Source organism: Bubalus kerabau, chromosome 14 (genome assembly GCF_029407905.1).
Source record: "Bubalus kerabau isolate K-KA32 ecotype Philippines breed swamp buffalo chromosome 14, PCC_UOA_SB_1v2, whole genome shotgun sequence".
Classification (NCBI taxonomy): Eukaryota; Metazoa; Chordata; class Mammalia; order Artiodactyla; family Bovidae; genus Bubalus; species Bubalus kerabau.
The window spans coordinates 48182361-48206636 of NC_073637.1; the positions used below are offsets into that span (position 1 = coordinate 48182361).

The following is a 24276-nucleotide window of genomic DNA, read 5'->3' on the forward strand; positions in this document are numbered from 1 at the left end:
AGAGCTTATCCCTTTATGCCAAATATCAGCAGTTCCTTAAAATGTCTAGTGTCTATTGGGATGCATGCGTGCTCATTCGTGTCTGACTCTTTGTGACCCCATGGACTGTAGCCCACCAGGCTCCTCTGTCCATGGGATTCTCCAGGCAATAATACTGGAGTAGGTAGTCATTCCCTACTCTAGGGGATCTTCTGATGACCGAACCCATGTCTCTTGCCTCTCCTGCATTGGCACGTATTCATTCAGCTGACATGTATTGTTCACCTGTCACAGGTTCTGTGCTAGGAACTGACGATAAAACAGTGAGCATGTTAGAAGGAGTTACTGTCACATAGCATTTTCACCCCTAAGCCCACCACCACTATACACAGGGAGGCCCTTGAACAAGGGGCTTCTCTGATGCTGCATTTCTAAAGAACACTGGATTCCAGGTCTCCACTGAACCTCAGTTCTTTCTCTCTTACTAACTCACCATGTCACCTTTCTCATTCTCCATTTCCTAATCTGTGAAATTAGAGGCTGAAATGAGTTCTCTTCGGACCCTTTTGATTCTAGAATAACCTGCTTTCCTGGCCTTAACAGAACATGTGCTTCAACTGCCATATCTGTTGGAAAATTATATTTGCCCTGCTAGCACCACTGCCAGTTTCTGAAATTGAATTTAGAGAATATGTTGAGTTTGAACAATATAAGGTGTCCAGGTGCACAGAAGGTGCTGCTAAGACTATGCTGAGGATATGATCACTACCACAGGCCAAAAGCAGGGCAGCCTCGCAGTTTCCGCTCGGGGCTCCTGACTGTACATTGGTGCCACTTAAAGTAAAAGCGTGGAACCACCTGCTGCTGTGCAGGTGGCTGACATAGCTGGCAATTATTAAGAACTGTTATTTCTAGAGAACCTCTCCCACCAAAGTGCTTGGGGCACAATACATATATAGTCATACAGTTGAGATAAGTCTCAGTTGCCTAATGAGAAAATTACCTCCTGTCACCATTTATGTGTGTTCCCTAGAAGCTAAGTTCAAACCAGTTTCTCCTTATTTCTGAAGAATGCTTGAGCCTTTTCTTTCCCTTCTGCTGCTGCTTGGAGTAGGCTTTTGGAAGGAAATCTGTGTTTTCTTTCTCCTAAGCTTGATGGGCCAGGGTCACAGTCCCCTCAGGGTCGTTAAATATTATCATCATCCTGGCTGTTACCATGTTTATATTGAGAGCTGTAATCACCAAATCTCCAAGAGGTATTGAAACAGGAGGGAAGAAGAACAGGGCACAACCTTTAAAAGAATAATATAACCATAGCACATGACAAAAACTGGCTAGAACCAACTAGGTCCAAGATGGCAAAAGACCTTAAGCTTCATTATATGCTCACTGTAATTGTCGTTGCTTAGTCGCTAAGTCGTGTCCAGTTCTTTGCGACCCTATGGACTGTAGCTCACCAGGCTCTTCTGTCCATGGGATTTCCCAGGCAAGAATACTGGAGTGGGTTGCCAGTTCCTTTTCCAGGGGATCTTCCTAACCCCAGGGAGCAAATCCAAGTCTCCTGCTTGGCAGGCAGATTCTTTCCCGATGAGCCACCTGTGAAGCCCCCAACATTAGCTAATGACATGCCTACTAGCACCGTGACAGTTTAGAGCTAACCATAAAACGCCAAAAGTGGCGGTGGCCCAATTCCTAGAAAGGCTCCCCTCTTCCCTGAGGCAGTTGGAATAATCCTCCTACTCATTAGCTTACGAAATTACCCAGCTCATAAGAACCAACCATGCCATATTTAAGCGTCTCTCACCTTCTGATATGGCTCACACCCTTTCTTATGTTTCTTTCTAGATAAATCCACATCTTACCTATCACTTTGTCTCTCATTGAATTCTTTCTACAATGAGACATCAAGAACCTGAGCTTCCTTAGGTTGTAAGACCAGGTGTGTGATCTCAAATAAAAGACCATGGATTCAAGTCCCAATCTGAGTTGCACGGTTTCAGTATCAATGATGACAATATTATCCTTGATTCTATCCCAAACTCATTTATCTCTGCCCTTATAGCATTAGAGTGGACAGAGCAGCTAACTGGACATGAGCTCAGTGCACTTTGAGTGACTGCAATCCTCTCTGAGTTGCTTGGCTACAAAATGGCACTAGGAAAATGTTTTGCATTTGTTTAACATCATAAGGACTGGACTGAAAGGTATATTTTGACTAAGAATGAGGACATTGTGCTATCATTTACATAGGGATTTGCTTTTGGTATTCCTTGTTGAGCTAAAGAAAACGTTAAGGCTATTGATTTCATGGTTGATCTGGGCACTCACAGCAGAATAAAGCCTAGAAGCATTTATTATGCTCCCTGCATCGCCATCATGAAATTAACAAGAAGGCCCAGTGCCATGTGGCCAGGGAGACAAACTACAAAGGTCCACTGAGAATCTCAGTGGTGTCATCTAGGAGGGAAGCACTGGCAGATATGAAATTTGCCAAGGTTAAGTCACGTGTGTCTGTGTGTTTAAATATGTGGTTGTCTGTGCTCTAGTTGTTTGCTTCCCTAACTACCTCTTTGGGGAAATGAATACCATAGGACCAAGCTGTCCATTTCCCCCTGGCTGCCCCCAAAATGAAACAAATCTCAGACACACAGGGAGAATAGAATTATGCTGCATGGAAATCAGCAAAATGCATCAAATATGCACGTCCAGATCACACTATTAAAATAGATTTTTTACTTATTCCCTCTTATTTAAAGCACTGACAATGCATGCCACAGTGTCAGAACAGGGAAGTGGTAGGAGAATTAACCATTTCAGTTTTGTGTCTGATAGCCATAGACTTGGCTACAGGTCAAAGCATAATTCAAATGTGAACCAAAAATGAGTGATTAAAATCATTTAAAAAGATACAGTGCTTGCATCACTTCTCACGTAACCATTTCTTATTAGAGTCAATCATAAGCATTAATGAGAAGATGCTCATGTATGATTATTGCCTAATATTAAAATACACAAAGGCACACCCCCGTTTGATCTAGATTTCCATTCCAGTTAAAAGCAAGGGAAGGTGCTAGAATATTTTTCTTTTCATGTGTACTCAGTTGGTAATAAAGGGCTATTGGTCTGATCAGTAGGTCTTAAAATAATAACACTAACAGCAGCTGATTGTAATTTGTATTTCAGAAAAATAGTTGTTATACTTTGCATCATGTGGAGGGAAAAAAATTGTCAGGGGTGAGCACTTTTGAGCTTTTTGATCCCTTGGAATTCATCTTCATTTTTGCACTGGAGGCTGAAGCAGCCGCAGACCCAGATGTGCAGTTGATTTTTGTTCAATTTCAACTCTTTGGGGAAAATTACACAGAATTGCGTAATTTTTTTCTTGAACGCCCAGATTATGTAAACACACCCTTTTCATTTTAATAAGAAAGCTAGAGCCACCCATTGGGAGAGCATGCTAGTACCTTTTTTCCTCTAAATTGTATTTGGGAGCAAATCTTGAACAAGAAAAAGTTTAGATCCTTTTATAACCTGGGATGTGACAACATCTTATGAGCCACTTTGCAAATACACTTGGCCATATATGATGAGAACAATGCACTTTGACTTTCCGTCAGTTTATACTGCCATGTTTGTCTCTTTGATCATGTATGAAACCTCAGAATAGACAACTTACTGGACATAGTTTTGCATTTGCGTTCACTGAACTCTAAATTATAGTGATCCAAACTTTAACTCCTTTCCATATGACTTGAGGGCTTCCCTGGTGGCTCAGAGGGTAAAGAATTTGCCTGTAATGCAGGAGACCGGAGTTCAATACCTGGGTCAGGAAGATCCCCTAGAGAAGGAAACGGCTACCCACTCCAGTATTCTTGCCTGGAGAATTCCATGGACAGAGGAGCCTGGCGGGCTGTACAGTCCATGGGTTCGCAAAGAGTCAGACATGAATGAGTGACCAATAATTTCTTTTTTTTCTTATGGCTTGAGAGTAAGCTTTTTCTGGATATGTTGCTTTCAACCTGGTCTTGAATAGAAATGGCTCTGTTCCACTGGTAAGGCAGCCACTGATCAATGAAAAAGGGCCCATGTACCGTCTTTATGCTTTGTTCTCCATGTTGCCTGCATGCAGGAACTTTCTTGGATCCACTTTAGACATTCAAATTCAGCTAGGAAAAAGGGGGACTTGTGGAAAGACAGAAAAAGAGAGCCTTTTCCTCAGCTCTTTGCCTGTGGTAAATTCCACAGTGATAAAGCACGGAAATTAAATAAGATTAGTTTATCTATGGCATTAGATTTGGCAAGGTTGCCTCCAATAATACTTTAGGCTTAGCCTGCAGAACTACGTGGGCTTTTGCATAAACAGATATGTGTTTAATGAGAATTAGAATGGGAACCAACATCAAGAGATTTTATGGAAGGCTTAATTACCCTCAGAGGCTTGAAGAGTATGAATTATGAGATATTTGGTCAAAAGTAAAAATGGTAATTAAAAATTGCTTGACATTAGGACCCAAACAAAGGTTTGCTTTGAAAGCATTTGTTTATGTTATCATTGTTTGCTTTCCCACAATCTGGTCTCTTTCTGGAGTCAATAAATACCAAGTTTGCTAACAGAATGAGTGCTAGCAATTAGCAGAGTTCCAACCAGCACAGGGTAAATAGCTGCATTATTTGCTTTGAAAATTACCAGTGAAAAACTAACCAGAATTGTTTTTACCAGTTCTGAAAAGAATCTCTCAGAGCTCTTTATTTGGGGAAAAAGTAGCAAGAGTCAGGATAAAGGGCATGGACTCTGGGATTCAATAAGCAAGAGTTTGAATCCCAATTCAGTAAGTTAATAATCTCAAAATGTGGTCTCAGGTACCTCATCTATAAAATGAGGGTACTAATAAAAACTCTCCAATGGAGTCATGATAAGGATTAAATAAAGTGAGTATTAAAAGTAGTATACATAGTGGAAGGGAAAGCATCTCATTAGGGTTAATCCTTTTTGTTTCCTTGATCCCTAAATAATATCATTGCGAGTAGAATTCTGCAAATTTTGTAGCAGACATTCAAGTCAAATCTAGTTGTTTATCCCTATTGTGCTAGGCCTGCATAAATCTGTCAAAACAACATAAGGGAATGAGTGTGTTGGAACCAAAGCCTGGGATTTCATTTCTAGCTAGATGAATGACCAGATATTTAGAGAAAAGCCTTCCCAGTCTGCATTTAAGCATGCTGGATGATGATAGATTGATAGATATAAAGATACAAAGTCAAGAAACATCCAGAAAGCTCTACTTCACAGGAGTAAGCAAGTCCTGGAGCTGGCACTTGTGGTCTAGGTTTAGAGCTATGCACTTGTCAAGAAAGGTGGACTGGAGTTAAAATCTGGACTCGGAGCATATTGGGAAGTTGAATCAGATGTCCCTCACAAAAAGCCAAAACCTTGAAGTCCAAACATTCCCCATAGGTGAATTAGGAAAAATAAAACCTACACCACAGAAGTCTTGCTTTCCACAACTCCAAATGGTACAGACTGCATAGAGTCTAATTTCTAAGCTTGTGGAAGAAAAACTGCGGAGAGAGAAAAACTTCAAAAATCCTCAAGAAGTCAAGAAAGAAAAATGATAATAGTGGAAGTATAGAAAGAGTGGAACAGATGCCACAAAATAAAGCTGGGGAAATGAATCTAGTTATTTCAGTAGCCAAAACCAATGTGATTGTACTATCCTTCCCTACTAAAAGTCAGTAGTTATCAAACTAGATAAACACACACACACGCTATCAGACAGAATCCAGCTATATGTTGTTTAGAAGAGACACTGAATGGTTGAAACTAAAGATGAGAAAAAGATAGTTTAGGCAGACATTAGCCTAAATGAAACTTTCATTGATATAATAATAATATCAAACAAAAACAAAACTAAAGCCAAAAAATATTATGCTAGAGATATGGAGGTACACTGAATTTTCTTAAAAGTTGACATTCATCAGAAAACTGTAATAATGTTGAATTTTTATGTAATGAATAGTATAGCTTCAAATCGTAAAGACAAACTGATAGAATTACAGTGAAATACACAACGCCACATCATAGTAGGAAATTTTTACTTGTTGCTTTTAGTAGAATATAGAAAACTAGAACAACACAACAAATAAGCTTGACTGCAAGGACACACACAGAACAGTCTTCCAACAGCCGGAGAGTAGAAATTCCTTTGAGAGAGACCCAGAAAATTCATAAAAAATTAATCATATTCTAGGGCATACACAAAGTCTCTACAAATGTTAAAGAATCCATTCGATCACACAAGATATAAATAAATCAGTCATAAAAAGGTAAATGCATGTGTATGTAAGTTTTAAAGCCCACTTTTAAATTACCTGTGGATCACAGAATAAATCATAATGGAAACTATGTAAATTAGGTGATAATATAAATAATACTTCAGAAAGTATGTGACAAGAAGCTAAAGTAATACTTAAAGAAAAATTTATAGCCTTGAATGCTTATATTAGGGGGAAAAATGTACTGAGTGAATCATCAACTGAAAAATTTGAAAAAGAGCAGCAAAGTAAACCCAGAAATACCAGCAGGGAAATTGAGATTTTTAAAAAAAATGAAATAGAAAATACCAATAGAGATCATCATTACTCTTTGCAATAATGAGACTGATCACACAAAAATATTGTGTAAATAATAGATATAAAGTAATTACAAATGCACAAGAAGTTAATTAGATAAGGCAAAATTATAAACTTCTTTATGCAGATAAATTTGAAAATTTAGGTAAAATGGATAATCTAAAAATACAAATAATCAAAAGTAATTTGTGAGAAAAATAAAAAACCTGAATGATCTCATCATGAGTAAAATTAGTGAAGTTTTTCCTACTGGAAAACACTAGACAAGATTTTAGTTATGAGTTATGCCAAATATTAAATTCTAAAATACATAAAATATTTTAGGCAATAGAGAAATAAGGAGGGAATAATCCCAGACTTTTTCTACAAGACCAATATTAACCATGGATCCAAACTTGACACAGACAGTATAAGATAATGAATTACACACAATTCAAATATCTAGAACAGTAACAGGTAAAAAGAAATATTAGCAAATCAAAATAAGATTTTTGAAAGATGTATCATAAATTTGGCTTAACCCTGGAAGCACAATTGTTGTTGCTGTTCAGTCGCTCAGTCATGTCTGACTCTTTGTGACCCCATGGGCTGCAGCACGCCAGGCTTTCCTGTCCTTCACCATCTCCCGGAGCTTGCTCAAGCTCATGTCCTTTGAGTTGGTGATGCCATCCAACCATCTCATCATCTGTCGTACCCTCTCCTCCTGCCCTCATCCTCTCCCAGGGTTAGTCCGTTGTTAGAAAGTTATTGAATGTGAAGTGTCATGTCAACTGAGTAGAGAAAATCATATATCATCTCAATACATATCGAAAATCATTCAGTAAAATTTTACAATTCATTCATGATAAAAATTCTCAGCAAACTAGGAATAGAATGGAACTTTCTTAATCTGATAATATATTGGGTTGGCCAGTTAAGTTTGTTGAGATTTTTCCATAAAATGTAACAGAAAGAGCCAAACAAACTTTGGCCAACCCAATATATCTACTGGAGAAGGCAGTGGTCACCCACTCCAGAACTCTTGCCTGGAAAATCCTATGGAGAGAGGAGCCTAGTAGGCTGCAGTCCATGGAGTCACAAAGAGTCCGACATGACTGAGCAACTTCTTTCACTTTTCACTTTCATGCATTGGAGAAGGAAATGGCAGCCCACTCCAGCGTTCTTGCCTGGAGAATCCCAGGGACGGGGGAGCCTGATGGGCTGCCATCTATGGGGTTGCACAGAGTTGGACACAACTGAAGCGACTTAGCAGTAGCAGTAGCAGTAATATATCTACAAAAAAAAAAACCATATTTAATGGTGAAGTACTTTTGAAAGCCCCTTTAAAATCAGCAACAAAATGAGGAGGCTAGCTATCACTACATGTATTCAAAATACTTTGGAGGTTCTAGAGAAATATGGCTTAGTGAGTAATTTGTATACCGGGAGACAGGCACCAGAATGTTCAGAACAGTTTTGATTTCAATAGCATAAAACTGGAAATTACCCAGCTATCCCTTGACTTAGATTGTTAAATCAGTCTTGACATCTTCATATAATACCCCTCTATCACATCAAGTAAACCAATGGACCTTATCTTTATGTCTTCACATGGATAAGTAGTGTTGAACAAAACTAATCACAGAAGAATGCATATATTAGTATCATTCCATTTACATGAAGTGTACATAAAATTTAGAAACAGGCAAACTCTCATGTATTTTTATATGCTAAACACTGTTCTTTTTTTGTTAATTTTTAAATGTTTATTTTATATTGGCGTATAATTGATTAAGTTAGTTTCAAATATACAGCTGAGTGATTCAGTTATACATATATTGATACATGTATCTATTCTTTTTCAAATTCTTTTCCCATTTAGGTTATTACAGAATATTGAGCAGAGTTCCCGGTGCTATACCATAGGTCCTTGTTGGTTATCTATTTTAAGTATAGCACTGTATACAAAATACATATATAAACTATAAAGAAAAATAAGGTACTAACATTCAGAATTTTGGTTACGTCTGAGGGGAGCAGAGGAGATGAGCTTAGGGAAGGGCTTATGTACAGTTTTCTGTATCTTAAGCTTTTAAGAGGTACACAGTTCAGTTCAGTCGCTCAGTCGTGTCCAACTCTTTGTGACCCCATGAATCACAGCATGCCAGGCCTCGCTGTCCATCACCATCTCCCAGAGATCACTCAAACTCACATCCATCTAGTCGATGATGCCATTCAGCCATCTCATCCTCTGTCGTCCCCTTTTCCTCCTGCCCCCAATCCCTCCCAGCATCAGAGTCTTTTCCAATGAGTCAATTCTTTGCATGAGGTGGCCAAAGTACTGGAGTTTCAGCTTTAGCATCATTCCTTCCAAAGAAAACCCAGGGCTGATCTCCTTTAGAATGGACTGGTTGGATCTCCTTGCAGTCCAAGGGACTCTCAAGAGTCTCCTCCAACACCACAGTTCAAAAGCATCAATTCTTGGGTGCTCAGCTTTCTTCACAGTCCAACTCTCACATCCATACACGACCACTGGAAAAACCATAGCCTTGACTAGGTGGACCTTTGTTGGCAAAGTAATGTCTCTGCTTTTGAACATGCTATTTAGGTTGGTCATAACTTTCCTTCCAAGGAGGAAGTGTCTTTTAATTTCATGGCTGCAGTCACCATCTGCAGTGATTTTGGAGCCCCCAAAAATAAAGTCTGACACTGTTTCCACTGTTCCGCATCTATTTCCCATGAAGTGATGGGACCAGATGCCATGATCTTCGTTTTCTGAATGTTAAGCTTTAAGCCAACTTTTTCACTCTCCTCTTTCACTTTCATCAAGAGGCTTTTGAGTTCCTCTTTACTTTCTGCCATAAGGGTGGTGTCATCTGCATATCTGAGGTTATTGATATTTCTTCCAGCAATCTTGATTCCAGCTTGTGCTGCTTCCAGCCCAGCGTTTCTCATGATGTACTCTGCATATTGTTATTATTAGACTCTACATTTTGTATTTTCTGTACTATATTTCATAATGTATAAAAACAAAAAATTGTATGAATGTGGATGGAATACACATTCTTTGATATAGCATCCTATTACCCTATCAAAGGAAGAATCTGCCTGCCAATGCAGGAGAGGCAGGTTTGATCCCCTGAAAAAGGAAATGGCAACCCACTCTTGCCTGGGAAGTCCCACGGACAGAGGAGCCTGGTGGGCTACAGTTCATAGGGTTGCAAAAGAGTTGAACATGACTTAGTGACTAAACAACAACAACCCTATCAAAGGCATCAGTTCTAGAAACTTGCCAATTTATATATAAGACATCTCACATGGTGATCATCTAACTATTGTCCTTTGTGTTTATTTGGTTGTGGCCAAATTCTCCTCCATTATTTTTCTTCACATTCTTTTAAATCCACACTTTCATTTCTTACAGCCATAGATCCATGTCATGCAGTATATAACTACATGCTCATTCGGTCATTTGCAAATTTCTTAAATTCCTAAGGTACTTCCTCATCTGCGAAGCAGAAAATGTAATACCTGTCTCCCAGGCTGGTGCACGTTAAACAAAACGATTCTCAGCCTGGATCTTAGTAAGTACCAAGTACATGTTAACCATTATTGATTGTTTTTGTGAAATAGAATAGCATATGTAGGGTTCCAAGAAAATGTTGCATGCAGTGTGAGCATTGAATACATCACAGTCATTCTGAGTGTCATGGATCCAGGCCTGTGTTCATTTCCCTTTGATGATCTTCCGGGGACGCTTGTGCCGACCTCCAAGGCTATACCCATTTGCACGATGCTCAGCCCCGTTTCAATAGGACACATTCCTTGAGGCAGGTTCTCTGTTTCCCATCTGTGTGTCTGCATTGCCTGTGACAGTTTTTGCTGGGGGTGAAGGGGTCCTCAATGTTTACTGGCTTCCTTTACAGTCTACCATGTATTAGCATCTGTTCAGCAGTGACCATTACCTGGTATAGAAGCTCATCACAGGGCCTTCCTGAGGGCTTCACCCCTGGGGTCCTCTTCACTCAGAGCTTCAGACCTCCTTTTCGCTCAGGTTGATTATTTTTCCATCTTCTTTGTCCAGTCAGTCATCACAGGTTCTTACCCTGAAATAAAAATTAGTGAGGAAACATGTAAAAGATGCTACTACACAAATGACAGAAGAGATCTTTAAAAATCACTTGCCTTGCAATCCCTCTTTCATACTCTTGCCTTGCATTCAAGTCATTCCCAGAAGTCCAACCAATGAACCATGGTTTCTCAATTTAATAATTAGGGATATGATAACTTCTGCTCCATGTGGTTTAAACTTTAAGCTCCTATGAGCCCCATTTACCTAATAATTATATTCAGCTGATGCAGTGACCGCTTGGCCTGCTTATTGTATAAATAATTTATCTTATCTCTCCTTTATCCTTATTTGTTCTCTGCTGGTTTGCAATGTGTTCTTTTTCTCTTTAATCCAAGAAATATGTCACTGTTGTTGTCTTTTGGATTATAAGATCAAGTGTATGATCTAGCAGATTGTCAAGGATGTTCAGAGGAGACTGCTAAGAAAGACTATCTCATATGTGTCATGAATTTTCCTCTTAATGGCCAAGCTCCAGAAAAGCGCTAATTCAGCACACAGTATGTTCTGTGATTCCCTAACCTCTTGAAAAGAGACCAGATAAGAATGAGGAATGTTTCCATTTAATGTGCTATGTGTACAATGCAAAATTGGAATACAAATAAACATTTAAAAAAGAAAGATGAACAAACTCAAACAAGACCAGCCTACCCTCTGGGAATTCATAATCTAAATATGGCATACACAGAGTGAGAAAGGAGAAAAGAAAGTGGGTGGTAATGATATTGCTGACAGTAATGTCCACTCAGGAAATGGAAATATAAAGAGGAGTCAGCTTGTTCTTGGGCATTGATCAAAGAAGAAACCACAAACATATAGCAGGAGAGGAAAGTTGCTTGATTTCTTAACAGACTCCTGCTGATTTTATCTGGTTGCAGAGCTAGTTACCTCTGCCGCCCCAGGATTCTGGGGTGTTTTGACTAACGTTATTTGCAGTGTCCATAAACTCAAAGGAGGTTAGTGGTAAAGGGGGTATGAGAGAATAGTCATGGTGCAAAAAATAAAAGAAAACAAATATACTTAGGGAGTAGAAAATTCATAGCAATTTGTGAAGCAGCCTAGTGATGTTACCATAGTAGGAAGTAGAGATGACTGCAGAGAACTGTGGAGTTCTTTCCCCTTTTCCCACCAACATCCCCACTTAAGGCACTCACATTCTAAAAGAAAAAGTTTTTCTCATCTTTATTTCTTTAATTAATTTTTATTGGAGTATAGTTGCTTTACAATGTGGTGTTAGTTTCTGCTGCTGCTGCTAAGTCGCTTCAGTCGTGTCTGACTCTGTGTGACCCCATAGACGGCAGCCCACCAGGCTCCCCCGTCCCTGGGATTCTCCAGGCAAGAACACTGGAGTGGGTTGCCATTTCCTTCTCCAATGCATGAAAGTGAACCGTGAAAGTGAAGTCGCTCAGTCATGTCCGACTCCTAGCGACCCCATGGATTGTAGCCTACCAGACTCCTCTGTCCATGGGATTTTCCAGGCAAGAGTACTGGAGTGGGGTGCCATTGTCTTCTCCGGTTAGTTTCTACTGTACAGCAAAATGAATCAGCCATACATGTACATGTATCTCCTCTTTTTTTACTTCCCTCCCATTCAGATCGCCACAGTGTAGAGTTCCCTGTGCTCTACAGTAGGTTCTCATTAGTTATCTATTTTATACACAATATCAATAGTGTGTGTGTGTGTCAATCCCAATCTCCCAATTCCTCCAACCTCCCCTTCCTTCCCCCTTGGTATCCATACATTTGTTCTCCACATCTGTGATTCTGTTTCTGCTTTGCAAATGAGATCATCTATGTAATTTTTCCAGATTCCACATATATGCATTAATATACAGTATTTGTTTCTGTCTTTCTGACATACTTCACTCTTTATGACAGGCTCTAGGTCTATCCATGTCTCTACAAATGATCCAATTTTGTTCCTCCTTATGGTTGAGTAATATTGCATTATATGTATATATGTACATATTGCATTGTATACATATATATACATTTATACGTGTGTGTGTATCTTCTTTATCCGTCCCTCTGTTGATGGACATTTAGGTTGCTTCCATATCCTGGCCATTGTAAATAGCGCTGCTATGAACATCTAAAGAAATTCTTTCTTGTGCCAACAACCATGCTAAATGTGTCTGCTGACCCCAGCTGACATTGAAATACCAGTTGGTGAGCCTTAACAACTCCCACCGCATAGATGAGAGATGCCTACTGTGTTAGTGGTGTGGTGGTTTTAGTCACCAAGTCGTGTCTGACTCTTGCGACACCATGGCCTGTAGTCTGCCAGGTTCCTCTGTCCCTGGGATTCTCCAGGCAAGAATACTGGAGTGGGTTACCATTTCCTTCTCCCAGGGATCTTCCCAACTCAGGAATTCAACCCAGGTCTCCTGCATTGCAGGCAGATTCTTTACCGACTGAACTATGAGGGAAACCCCATTGTGGTCTTATTTACCCCAAATCACACAAACAGGGACAGAGATGCAGCTGGGATCCAGACCTGTTCATGCTGATGGGTGACTGTGCAACTTTGAAAGGAGGAATGTGCAGGGTTTTTTATGCAAACAAACAAAAAGAAAAAAATGTGCTAACTGAAATAAACCAGATGAGAGGAGTATAGAAGTTTTGTAAACACTCCCAAAGTACTGGGGTCAATAAAAGACACCCAAAACTTGATTGAATAAAACATCTTGCTTCCACCTCATTGCATCCTTGTCCATATTGATCAGCTGTAATAGAGCATGACAGAGGTATTGATTGCCCGAGGCAGTTCTAAGGTATTTGGGACCTAACAGCAGCCATAGACTATCAAGAAGGCAAAGCTCCACAGAAGCCTAAAATTAGGAAGGTTAAGTGAAAGGGGAAAGGTGCATAAGGTGTTCAATATTTATATGAGCCCAGAAAATGACTTACTTGAAGCAGAATGGGCTCATTTTTTGTCACCTGTAAGTTACAGATAAGCATACATTGGCTATTGTCTTATAATATCTGTTGATGTCTACTTAAAGTATTTTCCTGGGTTTTCTGTAATATTGATTTCTAAAACACTCTTAAAAATAGTGAAAGCAGAGTAGATACACACGTCTACATTTGTCTCCTGCTTAAAAAAAGAAAAACAACACCAAAGAAAAATGTTAAGTGCATAAATCCTTAAGACATGGAAAGGAAAAGAGAAGATGACAGTTCACAAATGGGAGCTGGAAAGCAAATGGACACATGGCAAATCTATTAGCAGTCTGAGGTATTCGTACCTGAGCTAATTGAAGAAGATCAACGGAAAGTTTGAGAAATAATCAGATCCCCAGAGCCCCTCTACCTCTCCTTATAGGCAGAAGACTGCCATGCCCCCTACCCTGGCTAATGACTGAAGCTTTGTCCCTGGAAAGGGTAAAAACGGTTTCTGGAAATGGGCTACCCCAGACACAGTTGAGAGCAAAGATCCAGGAGCCTCTTCTCCAAAAAGATGAAATTAATAGAGTACCTGAAGTGTGAAACATCTTCAGAGGGTATTTAGACAAGTGGTAAAGAGTCTGAGGCTGAGCAGTGACAAGTATTTAGAAAACCAAACAAATTGAAAAACACGATATAATTGCTACCTTTCAGGAAAACAGTAGTCACACAGGAAAGAAATTGTGATAGTAGTCCACGCCCTCCTCAATTTTGCATGGCATTTAAATAGTGTGACAGTGAAAAGAGTGAATACTGACTGAGTGCAAAGTCCTATGTGGGGACTAAGGGGTGATGGGAAGGGTGACAAGAGTGACAGAAGTTTACCGAGAGAGGTGAGCTAAGTGGAAAATTGCCTTTTTTAAAATTTGAAAAAAAATTCAGTAACATTGTAAATATATCATTTAGAGATATCCAGGTGAATGCCAAAATAATCAGCTGGGAGAGGAGGCAGGGAAGAGGAATATCATATGATCTTTTTTTGTTTCTCTTTTGCTGCACAAGGTCCTTTTTGCCGCCTGCAGGCTCTGAGTTACACAAGGGGATCTAGTTCCCTGACCAGGGATCCTGGCCACCTGCATTGGGAACTCGGAATCTTAACCACTGGGCCACCAAGGCAGTCATGATCGCAGATCTTGTAGAGCTATTCAGTTCCTTAAAATTAGGCCTAGATAATTATGATTTAAACATCTTTATATCATATAGATCCCTGGTGGCTCAGATGGTAAAGAATCTGCCTGCAATGCAGGAGACCTGGGTTCAATCCCTGGGTTGGGAAGATCCCCTGGAGAAGCGAATGGCAACCCACTCCAGTATTCTGGCCTGGACAATTCCACAGACAGAGGAGCCTGGCGGGCTACAGTCCATGGGGTTACAAAGAATCAGACACGACTTAGAAGCTAACACACACATTATATATAGATTCCAAACTGATTAACAAAAGTAGGATGGAAGTACGTGCTGAAAAGCCAAGTTGGACTTTTGTCTCAACAGCCAAGGGTGAGGATCAAAAAGCGTTCTGGTCTCTGCTGACATCTTCCCCAGCAAACCACTCTGTCCACGTGCTGTTGAAGTGATGCCTGTGTCTCAAGCTGATGAAATGATGTCCCCTCACTTAGGAATAATAGGAACCAGATGGCCTCAGCCTTTTCAGAACATCTCATTTCTAACTGCTTTTATTTATCTTACATTTTTGGTTGTGTTTCTTTAGGACATTTTTTGATCTTGCCAATAGTAAAAATTATTTTCTGAGATTCAAAGCATTTGTAAGACGTGAATTCTCTGGAGTTTATAGGGTCTCCTTACCCACCTTTTTCTGGATAAATAAGATCTATGCCTTTTTAACGGAGAAGGCAATGGCAACCCACTCCAGTGTTCTTGCCTGGAGAATCCCAGGGACGGTGGGGCCTGGTGGGCTGCCGTCTATGGGGTCACACAGAGTCAGACACGACTGAAGCAACTTAGCAGCAGCAGCATGCCTTTTTAAAAGTTTAAAGTATGGGGTCAGTGAGGGGGTGATCACGCTCACTCACCTTAGTCTCTTGCATTGTAAAATGCCTTACAGTCTTTGATAGGGAGCTACATAGTATTTAAGCTTTTTTTGGTCTGAGGCTTTTAGTTTCGTGAAAGCTATGGACTTCTTTTTCAGACAAATTCCTGTGTACAGATTTTACATGAACTTTAGGAGGTCAGAGTCCCAGATGCCCACTCACAGACCACTTAAGTGTCCCTGAACCTCTTAACAGGTCTGATCCGTATCACTTGCTCTACTAATAGATTCTAAGTAAGTGTTGAATTAAATGACTGAATGGATAAGAAAGCTATGGTACATATACACAATGGAGTATTATTCAGCCATTAAAAAGAATACATTTGAATCCGTTCTAATGAGGTGGATGAAACTGGAGCCTATTATACAGAGTGAAGTAAGCCAGAAAGAAAAACACCAATACAGTATACTAACGCATATATATGGAATTTAGAAAGATGGTAACAATAACCCTGTGTACGAGACAGCAAAAGAGACACTGATGTATAGAACAGTCTTATGGACTCTGTGAGAGAGGGAGAGGGTGGGAAGATTTGGGAAAATGGCATTGAAACATGTAAAATATCATGTATGAAACGAGTTGCCAGTCCAGGTTCGATGCACGATACTGGATGCTTGGGGCTGGTGCACTGGGACGACCCAGAGGGATAGAATGGGGAGGGAGGAGGGAGGAGGGTTCAGGATGGGGAACACATGTATACCTGTGGCGGATTCATTTTGATATTTGGCAAAACTAATACAGTTATGTCAAGTTTAAAAATAAAATAAAATTAAATAAATAAATAAATGACTGAATGGACCCAAAGAGAGGGCCTCCAGTTCCAGCTGACTTCCTGGGTGAAAACAAGGACACGTAATCATTGCACTCTTTTATGTCTTTGATTTTCCTCTTAGAGTCTGGAGAATCGGTTTCTCACCCCTGCTCTTTGGGTTCTGTCTTGCCTTGTATCATCCTCCATCCATCCATCCTTAAAAGATATCTTCCCTACTACCTAGACTCCTGAATTTCTAGCCCCGACTTGTAAAATGTGCCATTAATAGTTTGTCTTGCCATCCTGAAATAAATAATAATGCTCTGTTATGCCCAATTTGTTCTACTTATTCAGGGCTGCCATATGGCTTCAATGGATGTCTAGTGAAAATGTATTTAATATCTCCTACAACCTACATAAAGATGTCAAACTCCTATAATTAAAGACAAATCCTTTTTGAGATATTGCTTTACCAATTAGCCACCTGGAGCTGTCTGGCCAAGTCCTAATCAATGAGCCAGTTGTGGACATTTTTAAGATGTCTAAGTCCAAAGGAGAGTTGGGAATACATAGCAAGTTTAGTAGTGATGAGAGCACCAGGATAACTAAATTCAGGATGTTCTCATGATCTAAGTGCCTCCTTGCAGACCATTTCCACTCCCTCAGGTGATCACCATTGGCAGTAACTGGGCAGCATTACCTGAGCCCTGCCCTTTGCAGGATAGTAAAACTTCCAGTGGCCATGTGAGGAGCGATATAGTGGAGGTCAGAGGAAGTACTGCAGAATTAACCTTATTCTGTAGGTGGTTCATTCCTTTCTACAAAGGAGTTATGTCTCAAATTAAGTCCTCGCCTTGAGATGCTGTCAGGTCCATACAATTTCACCAGCATCCCCTTCCTTAGCAGTTCCCCAACAAGGTAGGAAAAGCTGAGGGGAAGGTAAACAGCAGTGTGTCTCAGAATCGCCCTGGGGACACACACCCATGTCCTGGTACTACGTAGTCCCTAGCTCATTCTCATGCATTTGCTTTCTTTTCTCTCATCCCCTAGCCTTCTGCCTTCACCTGTTCCACTCCTGTGCATATGGCCACAGTAGTCTCTTGACTCTAGCACAGGTCCTAACCAGCTTTAGAAAACCACCAACTAGGAATGTCTCGGAGCCTTTGTGATGGGTCACCAAGGCTTGCAGAATAGTTTCTCTGAAAACAATTTTATCTTCCTTCTTTGGCATTTAGAAACCAAAAGACTACTCCAATATGATATTTACGTCATTAAACCAAACCATGAGGAGAATTTTGTAAAAGATAGCCGGAAGTCCAGGATTTGTGCGTTACCCTTTAATGGAACTTGGGAGGAACAGGAGGTGAAAGTCTGTGTCTGTACTAGAGACACCTCAAGGGGCAGCAGAGATACTGAGAGAACAAAAGCTACGGGGGTAGTTACCCGGGAATCGTTTGCCTTCTGGAGAGAGGGCTAACTAGAAGGTTGTGTCGATTTTTGCAGGTGTTGGTGACAGAGCAAGAAAGTTGGACTGAAACGGAAAATAAAATAAAATTGAAACTTATGTTAGGAGACAACCGCGTGTAGCGTTCTTTCCATGGCAAGGGAAGATGGCTTTAGCTTTTTACAGGAAGTCTCACATTACTTGATGAAAACCATCTCCTCAGGGCTTAGGAGAGGAGTGGTCGCTTGCATTTTCACTTATTGTGAGCCTTTTAAGGACTGTTTTTGCGTTTGCTTGTCAGCACCTTGACGGAGCGGGCCAGCTCCATTCTCACCTCCCCTGCCTCACAAGCAGAGCCCTGGCTCCCTACTTCACTGTGCCTCTGGGTGGGAGCAATTACCCTGTATCTCCTAAGCCTTTCCACAGAAAATTCTTCCCTTGTATCTTCACATATGCTCCTCTTTATGGTTGCTGGGTGCTTTCTCCTGCAGTTGCTCTGTCCTTACCCTGGAAGTCTTGGCTTCCTAGAAACCAGAAGTCATGTCTTTCCCCACTCCATCTTTTGGTAGCATTTAGGATAATACTGCAATAAGAAGCCAGCCCTGAAACATGTGGATTAATTCAATAACTTTTTTTTTTTCCCCTTTTTTCTGGGATACATGTCTCTGTGTGTCTGAACAGAATTCTGTGACTTTGGTTAAATGCATGTCTGAAGGGCTTCACATTTCCCAAAAGCTAATGTTTAAAACAACGCCGGAGGCCTAAAAGCACCAATTTTCCTGTCCTGTTTTGCTCCACTCCTGCATTAACAGCGCGAGTCTCATCGTTCCACACCCTCTGCCATTGTTTTCATGTGTCCACACGTAAGAATTAAAATGATCACTGGCTGACTAGTATTTCTAAAGGATTCTGTGCTTAACACTTGGCAGCTGTTCTTCCCACAATCAATTACAGGAAGCAGGCACCTTTTTACAAGGAAACTAAGAAAAAAGCACTTTATCAAGACTGCTTTACAACACCAAGAAAATTAAGTGGAGAGGGAATAAGAGATGAAGCAAGAGTGACAGACATCGATGGTGACCAATCCTGGGTGGTGGTTCACATGGGTTCATAGTACTGTTCTCACTACTTTATGTGTGTTTAGAAACGTCCATAAAATAAAAGTGTTAAAATTATTAAAACAAGGCACTTCCCTGGGGCCCCAATGGTTAAGACTTCGCCTTCCAATGCAGCAGGAGTGCGGGTTCAATCCTTGGTCAGGGAGCCAAGATCCCACATACCTCTGGGCCAGAAAACCAAAAATGTAAAAGAAAGAATAGTGTAACAAATTCAGTAAAGACTTCAACATCCGAAAAATCCTTAAAAAATATTAAAATGAAACTAAGTTAAAAACTGGTCAGGAGAAATTACATCTCTTCTTCATCTAATCTTTGGTTATGATTATTTGGGTTCCTCCTCCTGGTATGGAAAATACTCATGATAAATGAATTCGATTCTGGAAGTTCGTTGAAACCCCTGGATAGTTTGTATCCAACCATTTTTCCTCCCCAAGGCTTTAAAGGCTTTAGATCTCCTTTAGCTTTCCTCCTGAGTATCCCACAGAAGCCTGTTTGGTGCGCCAGGAAGACATCAGGGAATGTCACTTCAAATGCCAAGATAGCAACTTTTTGCTCTGCTCCTTTGTGATACCTTGTGTGTTTCCCAGTAACTTCTCTCGGGTGTAAACTGCTTCTTTTTCCATGTCGTCTGTGCTGCCACCTCGTTTTCTTGTTTTAACTGAAGAATTGTTCATCTCTATTTAGACTTCAGATCTGCATCTGCTTTATGTTCTTCCATCTGTTCTGCATTGTAGTGTCTTTGTAATATATTAGGTGCTGGGTAACATTTAAAGAGACAGTCAAGCTAGTGTAGGCCTTGGGCTTTCTCTCTCTTAAAGGGGAAGATTCTTAGACTATTAACAGAAGTATAAATGGGTTTTACTGCCATGTAGAAATCAGTTTGTCTTTGGAAATTTAAAAATAAAGAATTTCTTGTTTTTAATTTTTAAATTGTAATTAATTTACAAGGTTCTGTTAGTTTCAAGTATAGAGCAAAGTGATTCATTTATATATATTCTGAATATATATATATATATATATTCTGAATATATATATATTCTTTTTCAGATACTTTTCCATTGTAGGTTATTATAAGATATTGAGTATAATTCCCTGTGCCAAACAGTTTATATATATAGAGAGAGAGGGAGAGGGAGAGAGAGAGTAGTGTGTTTATGTTAATCCCAAACTCCTAATTTATCTCTCCCCCACCCACTATCCCTTTTGGTAATCATAAGTTTGCTTTTTATGTCTGTGAGTCTATTTCTGTTTTGTAAAAGTTCATTTGTATCATATATTTCAGATTCCACATGTAAGTGATATCATATGATATTTGTCTTTCTTGGTCTGACTTCAATTAATATGATAATTCTGGGTCCACCCATGTTGCTGCACATGGCATTATTTCATTCTTGTTGATAGTTGAGTAATATTTCTGTGTGTGTGTGTGTGTGTGTGTGTACACACACCACATCCTCTTTATCCATTCATCTGTCAGTGGTTATTTAGGCTGCTTCTATGTCTTAACTATTGTAAATAGCGCTGCTGTAAACACTGGGGTGCATGTATCATTTTGAATGATAGTTTTATATGGATACGTGCCTAGGAGTGGGATTGCTAGATCATATAGTGGCTCTATTTTTAATTGTTTAAGGACCCTCCATAGTGACTGCACCATTGTCTTAATACATTCCCACCAACAGTGTCGGGGGGCTGGGTTCTTTATCCTCCAGCGTTTATTATTCATAGACTTTTTAAATTAAAATATTTTATATTCTTTTTCTCCTTACCTTTTTTTCGGCATCATTCCAAACCCACTCTCAGAACTAAGGGACCTGGTCTCCCCAACAGACTGGTGGATTGAAACTTCAAAAGTACCTGTGTATCCATGTGTCTCTCTCTGCTGCTAGGGGTGAGTGTATGTTATTCAGAGAAGGGCAGTTTCCACTGTGTGGCTCCTAAGTCCTCGTGCTTGGAATGAAATCCCACCTCTGCAGCAGCCTTCCCCAGACTCAGCTTTGCTGTCCATAGAATGGCAGGATAGTGCCTGCCTTGTAGTATTGTCATAAAGATAACATTTGCCAGGGCTTCCCTGGTGGTCAAGTGGTTCAGGATCCACCTTGCTATACAGGGATCTTGAGTTCGATTCCTGGTCAGGGAACTAAGATCCCACATGCCTCTGAGCAACTAAGCCTAATTGGTACAACTAGGCAGTCGGCGCACTGCACAAAAGAGCCCACGTGATACACTAAGACTGGATGCAGCCAGATAAATAAATAAATAGTTTTTAAAAAGATAACCTTTGAGAAGTTTGCAGTATAAGACCTGTCACTTACTGCAAATATTTTATAAATAGTCAAAAGTTATAATTACTATTAACTCTCCAAGTCACTGACAGCATGGTAAAGGGCTAAATATGGATGATAATAGCTACAAAAAATAATGTGTTTTCTGGGTTGCCAAATTAAGCTGAAACCAGTTTTCACATTAACAGCAGGAGGCACTTGCTAAGTTAGAAAACACAGCTACCAATGAGGTTCCAAAGGAAGATCTTTGAGGCTGATGCTCATTTCATGTGTCATATTCACTTTGGGTGAAAACTTTTACTGAAATGTGAGAGTCTCATTGAATTTATTTATTTTTCCCTCTCTTGTCTACCCAGCTGTTATTATGTGTATCCTCAGAGGTAGAAACTTTCTGACCAGGGCTTGTTGGTCAGGACAGAAGTTTCATGCTTTGATTTTGTTTTGTGTTTGAGGTTGCAATGAAGAGTTCAGGGGAAGAATTGTTGGATGCTCTAGGGAGAGTATAGATGTCACTTTTATTTCTATCTCCTGTAAAGTGACAAAGAACAGCAGTGCTAATAAGTGATACTGTGTCTAGTCAAGATCAAAAAAATAATTCACTGTTTCTGAAGAAAGTGAAGCCTTTGAGGAAGGCAGCTTTTTTTAATAAATGAAAGATTCTAAGACTTCCAGTAAAAAATTTTGGTAACATCTGTATTCCTTCATTTGCACTTTTAGTAAACATCTCTTGAGCATCCTCTTTGAGCCAGTTTCCTGTTATAGTAAGAATATTATAAAAAGGAGGGAGATGGCTCAATTAACTTCTATAATTTTAGGAGAGGTTTGAAAAGGGGCTAATTGCAGATGAATGGATTGGGTTTAGATAAAGTCACAAGGGATGGTGCAGTCCCAGGGGCATTGTGACAGTGGGGAGATATTTACCACCTCTTGGCCTCAATGAACAAGGGAAGGAGTGAGCCCTGGAACCTGGAGAGAGGCCAGTATGACTGCGCTACCCCTGGGAGATGCAATGAGCTATAGTTGATCAGAATGACCTGCTGGGCAGAGAGCTGAAGAAGATAAATTCCAAGGTCACTCCTCTGCTGTCCCCTGAAACTCCTGCTGGTGCTGCCCATTGGCAGATCCCTCTTAAAGCCAGAGAAAAAGGGAGCTCATTTGTGCAGTTCACAGAGGTCAGTCTCCCAGGTCTCAGAGCAAGGTGGAGAAGGTGCTGGAAAGGGCAAAGGGAAGAATCCAGCACCACTGTGACCTCCCTCAAGACACTCAGTTTAATGGTAGAAGGCTGACACAAGAGCAGGTAAATTTCAGCATTCACTGTAATTAACATGCTACTGAAACTTACAAAATAATGTGAGAGCCCAGAGGACAAAGCTACCAGCTCTGCTATTAGGTAAAATTTATTCTGGATCTCAAAGAATGAGTGCAAGTTTTCTGGATGAGAAGGGCAGGCAGAGGAAGAGGAAAAGGCAGAAATATACAAATCTTGTTTACAGATCATCAATGGCACCCCACTCCAGTACTCTTGCCTGGAAAGTCCCATGGACGGAGGAGCCTATTAGGCTGCAATCCATGGGGTTGCTAAGAGTTGGACACGACTGAGCGACTTCACTTTCACTTTTCACTTTCATGCATTGGAGAAGGAAATGGCAACCCACTCCAGTGTTCTTGCCTGGAGAATCCCAGGGACGGGGGAGCCTGGTGGGCTGCCATCTATGGGGTTGCACAGAGTCGGAAGCGACTTAGCATAGCGTGACTCCAGAGCAAGGTATATAGGACACAGGGAAAGGATTTGGAATTTTGCAAGGCTTTGCTTGGATTGTTGGAGAATCTTATCCAGACCTACAACAAAGTGTTTAGTGAGCAAGTGTAAGAGGCTGTCACATGCCAGCTTCATGAGAAGTGTCCCTTGTGTTCACCGCTGTGTGTGCAGCCACTGGAACAGTGCTTGGCATCTGTTCCCCACTCAAAAACTCTTTGGAGAACAAATGAGCAAGAGAACAAAAGACCTGTTGTATTTGACCTAAGTCCCATGACTTTGTTTTGATTTATTAAAATTAAATTTGATACCCATTAGCTAGATGGTGCAGTGGTAAAGAATCAGCCTTTACCACCAGGAGACCTGGGTTCAATCCATGGAAATATCCCCCAGAATAGGAAATGGCAACCAACTTCAGTATTCTTGACTAGGAAGATTCGTGAACAGAGGAGCCTGGCGGGGCCTACAGTCCATGGGGTCACAAAGAGTCAGACACGACTGAACACGCACACACACAGAGCAAGTAATACTGTTTTGATTCTCCCTTTCTGAGCTCAGTTCAGTTCAGTCGCTCAGTTGTGTCTGACTCTTTGCAACCCCATGGACTACAGTACGCCAGGCTTCCCTGTCCATCACTAACTCCCGGAGCTTACTCAAACTCATGTCCATCGAGTCGGTGATGCCATCCAACCATCTCATCCTCTGTGGTCTGCTTCTCCTCCCGCCTTCAATCTTTCCCAGCATCAGGTCTTTTCACATGAGCCAGTTCTTCACATCAGGTGGCCAAAGCATTGGAGTTTCAGCTTCAGCATCAGTCCTTCCAATGAATATTCAGGACTGATTTCCTTTAGGATGGACTGGTTGGATCTTCTTGCAGTCCAAGGGACTCTCAAGAGTCTTCTCCAACACCACAGTTCAAAAGCATCAATTCTTCAGTGCTCAGCTTTCTTTATAGTCCAACTTTCACATCCATACAGGACTACTGGGAAAACCATAGCTTTGACTAGACGGACCTTTGTTGGCAAAGTAATGTCTCTGCTTTTTAGTATGCTGTTTAGGTTGGTCATAGCTTTTCTTCCAAGGAACAGCGTCTTTTAATTTCATGGCTGCAGTCACCATCTGCAGTGAATTTGGAGCCCCAAAAAAGAAAGTCTCTTACTGTTTCCATTGTTTCCCTACTTAATTGCCATGAAGTGATGGGACCAGATGCC

The 24276-nt window shown here is 40.6% G+C and overlaps 1 protein-coding gene across 8 annotated transcripts in view; it reads left to right on the forward strand.

Annotated features, from left to right (window-relative positions):
* Nucleotides 1-24276, forward strand: part of SAMD12 (sterile alpha motif domain containing 12) — a 527847-nt gene that overhangs the window by 364134 nt on the left and 139437 nt on the right. Inside the window, exon 5 of one of the 8 annotated variants that reach the window (XM_055546357.1) lies at nucleotides 15155-15252. The exons of the other annotated variants lie outside the window; for them this stretch is intronic. Within the exon in view, the coding sequence (XP_055402332.1) occupies nucleotides 15155-15237 (83 nt within the window). The 3' untranslated portion in view covers nucleotides 15238-15252. Of the gene's footprint in view, nucleotides 1-15154; nucleotides 15253-24276 lie in introns of those variants that run through there. 8 annotated transcript variants of the gene reach the window in all.